General features: G+C 40.7%; 2 protein-coding genes across 2 annotated transcripts; both read right to left on the reverse strand.

The window, feature by feature from the left end:
* Window positions 1-25: 25 nt before the first annotated feature.
* LOC118322485 (protocadherin gamma-B4-like) lies at window positions 26-879 on the reverse strand (the record flags this gene model as incomplete). The annotated part of the gene is made up of 1 exon (XM_035654166.1): window positions 26-879. A coding segment is annotated over exon 1 (760 nt), but the record flags the coding sequence as incomplete, so codon positions are not given.
* A 2243-nt stretch (window positions 880-3122) lies between these two features.
* Window positions 3123-4525, reverse strand: LOC118322484 (protocadherin gamma-C3-like). Its single transcript, XM_035654165.1, has one exon. It carries the CDS (start codon window positions 4396-4398, stop codon window positions 3307-3309), a length of 1092 nt encoding a protein of 363 aa, XP_035510058.1. The 5' UTR covers window positions 4399-4525; the 3' UTR covers window positions 3123-3306.
* Between the last annotated feature and the right edge of the window lie 2010 nt (window positions 4526-6535).

The raw sequence follows: 6535 nt of genomic DNA on the forward strand, positions 1-6535 counted from the left end.
AGACTGGCTTTATAAACGGCCTGACTAAACACTGGGGCGTTATCATTAGCATCCAGCACAGTGACGTGTATGACTACAGTACCTGATCTCTGAGGTGCGCCTCCGTCTGTTGCCACAAGCACAATTGTTAGCTCTTGTTGTTTTTCTCTATCCAACTCCTTCTCTAAAACTAATTCACTGTATTTTCCTCCTCCGCTTTTTGCAATAACATTCAATCTGAAGTTTTCGTTTGCCTCGATACTATAGCCCTGTATAGCGTTTTGTCCGATATCTGCATCGTGGGCCTCATCCAGACGGTAGCGACTTCCTTTAGTAGCCGATTCTCTAATTTCAAATTTTATTGTATTCTTTTTAAATTGTGGTGAATTATCGTTAATATCTTGAACGTGAACATTAATGCGGTGCAGCTCTAAAGGGTTTTCTAAAACCAGTTCCTGTTTTAAAATGCAGGATGCTTTTTTCCCACAAAGCCCCTCTCTGTCAATCCTATCGGCAACAATGATATCTCCAGTACCCAGATTAATGTCACAATACCGTTTGCTGTTCCCATCTGCATCAATACGAGCCTTTCGAGCAGCGAGTTTGCCCACCTCAAGTCCAATATCTTTAGCTATATTCCCGACAACTGAGCCGCGTTTCATCTCCTCTGGAAAGGAATAAGCCACATCTCCACACACGGTTGGCAGCGCCAGAAGAAATACTCCCAGCGAGATAACCAGGCCGAGCACGGAAAATTCTTTGTGTCCCATGTTCATGCAAGACCAGTGCCGAATCCACTCCAACATAGACTTTTAAAATAAAAATAATTAGCGAACCAGAATCCTCTTCGGACAACAAATGCACGTCAGAAATATAAACAGTGCGACGTCGCTGCTTGAAGCAACGAACAATCTACGGTGGGTTAGAAATGTTCAGGCGTGCAGGCCAGAGTGACATAAAGCAGCACCATTACGTAAATCTAGTGGACAGCGACACTGTGAGCAAATTGTAGGTATTACAAAATACTTGAATAATTGAGTCACTGATGAGAAAGATAAAAACAACACATTCTAGGCTGCAGTCAAATTAAAACATAAATAAACTGCAAAATACAAATGTAGAGGGCAGCTTTCTATTCAAAATATCAGTGTTTATTTACCTTCATAAAACTGTTTACCTGCACTCCAGTGACGAGAGTGGAAATCCATTAGGGCTTGGTTGGTTTCAGCACCATGGATAGTTACCACAGTATATCGCACAACATGGGCCAGGGACCATGTTTAACATGAGTCTTAGAAGATTTACCAAACTGCAAAATGAAAGTAATAATAACAAAACTGTGGTCGTTTTTCTTAACGTAATACACTGATTCACATACCAAAAAGCACCATTCCAGGACTTCTTTAAGAGAAATAGCTAGTATGGCTATAAATAAGGATGATAAAGAGCTGAGAAATATGATGATTCCATGAAAACCACACAGGTTGGCATAACCTAATTTAGCTGATACTGTATCTTTCTTTATTATCCCACCACTCTAGGCCACGGGTTAGGGAAGAATGTGGTCTTCATACCAACAACTGGTTTCCAATATAAGTTATGGGCCCTGACTGAACCTCATTTAGATTAAAGTCGGTGCTTATACCACAGCAGTAGGCTTGCATATGAAACGATCATCATGGGCCGATTTAAATTCAAGGATTAAATATACTTTTGGGATATTTTTTCTGCATTATATAATAAATCATGGAAATAAAAATGTACACTTCAACCAAAAATCGTAATTTTGATAAAACAGCTGCATGAAAATGGAAAGAGGTTAAAGAGCATTTTTGAAGAAAATCCATTTTAAAAATCCACTTGAGGTTAAAGACAACATATCCAGACAGACAATCATTGACATTTTGTTCTGTCAGGCCACCCCATTAAATGACTACAGAAAAAAAAGTGGTGTTCAAACAATGTTACCTAAACCAATTTGAATTTTTTGGGGTGTAAAGACTCCACACAGATTAAGGGATTTGACTGCGCCTACCTCTAGAGTATCCAACGAATCTTGAAATACATCAGCAAAGTCACTTGGACTTTTCCTCAGAGTCTGGTCAGCAGGCAGTGTGTTGTCATTGTAAGATGTCACGAACTTAAAGTCACTGGTTCTAGATCCTGTTTGTCAGATATGCGTCATAATTGTAAGCGCTGCGTTAAGTTCCTGTGCCGTCACTTCTGGTAATTAGGAGGGAGATAGCGCTGGGGAATGGCAACTGCTCCATCAAACAGATTACAGGGCTTTCTCCTGCGACAACCTCCACCCAGGATGATGTATGTGGAGCCCCGCGTAGTTAGAGGTCAGTTTTGAATCTTCTCTTCTAGAAATATCCTTCAAGTTCTGGCACCTCCAGCCAAGTTATCAGAAATAAGTAAATACATGGAACCAGGTGGCAGAAGAGAGGGGCCTGTCCGTTAATCTTTCCACTGACACAATAAGGTTCTGTTTCATGCTGTATGATTCAGAAAAATGTCCCGCTGTGTCCGATCTCTCCGCTGTGGAGACCAATAGTGAAAAGTCCGGATCAGTGGATTTGACTATATGTATATGGACAGAAAACAGGCGTTCTGGTCCGGAGTCCGCGTCCACGCTATCATCTTTGGGACACCAGAGAGCTTCCGTGTGTCAGCTTTGGGGACCAGCTCGGTCATGAAGGAGTTGCCCTCCGGGGCCCGGGGTACAGTATTCTGAGGAGCGTTGTCATTTACATCAGATATAAAGACACCTGACGGTCACGTTGCTGCTGAGCGGAGGAGAACCGTTGTCTCTGGCCATTCACGTGGACTTTAAAGGCTCCTGAACTGGTTCATAATCAAACGACCTCAACAGCGTGGATCACTCCCGTGGTCTCCGTTAACAGACAAGGATAGGAAGGAACACCGGGCACCGTTCACCTCACCAGCTTAACCAGAGAATAAATCACTGTACCGTTTTGTCTCCAAGTAAGGGTCCTCCGAGGCAGTAAACGGAAATTAAATGGAGCAGGTTTGTTATTTCAGTCACCATTGCGCTGTAGGACTGTTCCTCAAACACAGGTGGGTTTGTCGTTGATGTCTGCTAACAGATTATACTGAACAGTTTTAAGGAAGGACAGAGGTGGAGAGCCCTCGTCAGTGGCAGTGATTGTAATGTTGTAAATCAGACACTAGTTCGACGGTCCAGTTGTCCTTGGTCCACAGAGAATAATAGTTTTTTAATAGAGGAACCAACTTAAAAGGGATGTGTTGCTGAATTGAACAGCGGAACCTGTTTGTTAGTCTCAAGAATCTCTATCCTGCACGTTAAATGATGCCCACCTCTGTACCAGGTGACACATTCTCAGGTATGGGGTTAGACAGTGATTTCAGATATATAACTGGAGCATTATCATTTATATCAGATAAGTCTATGTAAACCTTAGCATAAGAACTTAATCCCAGTCCATCTTTTGCCACAACTCGCAGTTCAAATGAATTTTTCTTCTCAAAGTCCGTGGTACCAGTGACTCTTATTTCTCCAGTTTTACTATCAATAGAAAACAGTTTTTCATCTGTCTCTGAAACATGACCAAAGTCATATGTCACGTCACCATTCACTCCATCATCTGCATCAGTAGCACTCACTGTAACCACTACAGTGTCTAGAGGAGAGTTTTCAGGCAGACTGGCTTTATAAACGGCCTGACTAAACACTGGGGCGTTATCATTAGCATCCAGCACAGTGACGTGTATGACTACAGTACCTGATCTCTGAGGAGAGCCACCATCAAAAGCTGTAAGGAGCAGATTGATCTCTTGTTGTTTCTCTCTATCAAGTTTATTCTCTAGAACAAGTTCAACTTTGTTAGCATCAATCATTAAAATAAAATTATTATTCTTTTGTAGGCTGTACCTCTGAACCGAATTTTGTCCAATATCAGCGTCATGTGCTTCTTCTATTAAGAAACGAGTGCCCTTTTCAGCTGACTCCCTTATTTCCATTCTTATTAAATCTCTTTTGAACTGCGGAGAGTTGTCATTTATATCTTGGATGTGTAGATTTATGCGATGTAATTCTAACGGATTCTCCAGCACAAGTTCCAGGACTAAAATGCAAGATGGTTTAGTGCCACAAAGACCCTCTCTGTCTAGCCGCTCAGTAACACTTAGATCCCCGGTTTTCAAACTGATAACACAAAACCGTTCGTTATTGCCTTCGGAATCAATACGGGCCTTGCGAGTTGACAGGGTAGTTACATCCAGGCCAAGATCTTTGGCTATATTTCCGATGACTGTTCCTGCTTTCACCTCTTCTGGGATAGAATAGCTCACCTCGGCACTGACCGATTGCAGAGCAAGCAGACAGATGAAAAAGCGAGTAACCAGGCCAAGGTTGGAAAATCCTTCATATTCCATTCTTCAAACGACAAATATCCGCAACAAGGCCAGAATATTTAAATGCTGTCAGTCCAACTCGCGAATACGTGTGCGATGGACTAAATCGGACAAATACAAAGACAGAAATCAGAAATACGATCCCACAGCTCGCTCCACAGCCGCAACGTAACTGGAAACACAAAGCTTGGGAACAATGGGTGGAGACGTTATGCTCCACAGCATTGCAATATTCGCCAGTAAACTGGTAGACAGCGACACAAAGTGTTCATTTCAGATAGAGCATGTGTTAAAATGATAGGCATATGATTGATATCGTCATGGCGTGATACTGACAGTCCCCCTGTAAGCATACAAAGCACAAAATGACGCCTCGATTAACGGGGATATATATAATTAAACCAAATAACCGGAAGATAAACCATTATTTCTGCCAGGACCGAACAGTGCGCAGCCTACTTTTATGCAGCTTTTTAAACTTATTGTAAGACTAAGAGTAAGAGATCCATGCATGTTGCACTGATTGACACACATACAAATATTTAATAGAAAACAAAATAATGTAACATTCGATTTGAACTTGCAAAATATTAATACTGTTTTTTTTCCCATTTTCACTGCCTTTAATGATGTCTAAAACAATTCACTGATATTGGTGGAAGGGCATAGAGACATGCCTTTAAACTGCCTTGCATGTATCAGTGGTCCTTGTTTTCAGCACCATGGATAGAGCTTATCCACCAACATAAGAAGGAGCGCAAAAGTCTGCTTTTAAAACACTTTCAGAAAAACTATCACGTTTGGCTTCAGAGAAAAAAAATAGTTTATTCATAAGTGAGCTACGACACTTACCAGTCTGTTAAATCACTGGCATTTCCGAATGAAGAAAAGCAAAGCAACAGTTATTAGGTTACTGGTCCTGTGGCGAAACTCAGCTCCTCAGAACCAACAGACTAGTGTTGGTCGCAGTTAACACTAAATGTTACGAAACTAAAGATACTGCACTGATATTTAGGAAAGTTGGTAGAACACATCAATACGGCTAGGTCCAATTGTACACAGTCGGTAGAAATAAAAGCGGCGCATTTGTCTGATATCAAGCAATCTCGCGAGAAAGGAAAATTGCTAATGTTTAAAGTGTATAATTTTACGTCGGTAAAATCCGAGGAACTAAATGTAGACGAGTAGCGCAATGGGGAGCATTTTGTTAGCTGTTTCCAGGTTATGGTCCAACAATGTATCACAACAAGAGTTATTAATGCAATACCACAGATAGCCGTGTCCTTACACGACAATCAAAGTTTAAGATGTTAAACTACTATTAAGAGATAACGTACAGGTGCTATGCTAGAAAGTCCGAACAATATAATGCAACCTACAACTTCACCATAGTAAAAAGCATCAAGGATTGCTAAAGGTGTAATATATTTCTGGCAAAGAATCAACAACAATTAACGACTTTTTTCCCACATATTTAGATAGTTTGATTTGACTGTATTGCAAGAGGTTTCTATTCATACACATCTGAATCGGATGACAACTTGATTCACTTGAGATAAACACAAACAATTATTAGTAATATGACCATAGTTGGCTGCATTAACTGTATGCATGTTCGTGGACATATCATAAAACGAAAGCAAGACTAAGTGTCATCAACTTGGAATTATTGATTTCTGAATGATCTAGGTAAAATGGTATTGCCTTTGTATATTGAATGTGATTAAACACAAGGAGCAAATGTAAAGGCTAGTAACAAAACGCTGAAGGAATGTTACAAAAGAGAATAGTCGACCATCATGTCGTGTTTTCCATCCTCAGTATATTAAAGTCTTTGAAGCCCTTCAAATGGCCCAAGGGGCAGGCAGATTCTGCTTAATTACAGAAAAGTCATCTTCAGCCAGAAAATTACTTACATAAGTGACAAATGTAACAACTTGTTATTGGTCAAGAATGAGGCATTCCATTATTAAAACTTATTGTGTGTATTATATATGGGGACCAATGTCTTATATCCAGCCCCGGGTAAAGTGAAGCCTCTGAAATCAAAAGTGAACATAATACTGATCCTGTTACTCAGACATTCTTACCTGGGGAGAATTGTCAGAGTCGTCAAAAGCCTCAAGAAAGTCTGTCGGACTTTTCCTCAGAGTCTGGT

Source organism: Morone saxatilis, unplaced genomic scaffold, assembly GCF_004916995.1.
Source record: "Morone saxatilis isolate NCDOM2014 unplaced genomic scaffold, NCSU_SB_2.0 Contig131, whole genome shotgun sequence".
In the NCBI taxonomy this organism is placed as follows: Eukaryota; Metazoa; Chordata; class Actinopteri; family Moronidae; genus Morone; species Morone saxatilis.

Coding starts and splice junctions, on each gene's coding strand:
- LOC118322484 (XM_035654165.1), bottom strand. CDS start 4,398: ATGGAATATGAAGGATTTTCCAACCTTGGCCTGGTTACTCGCTTTTTC.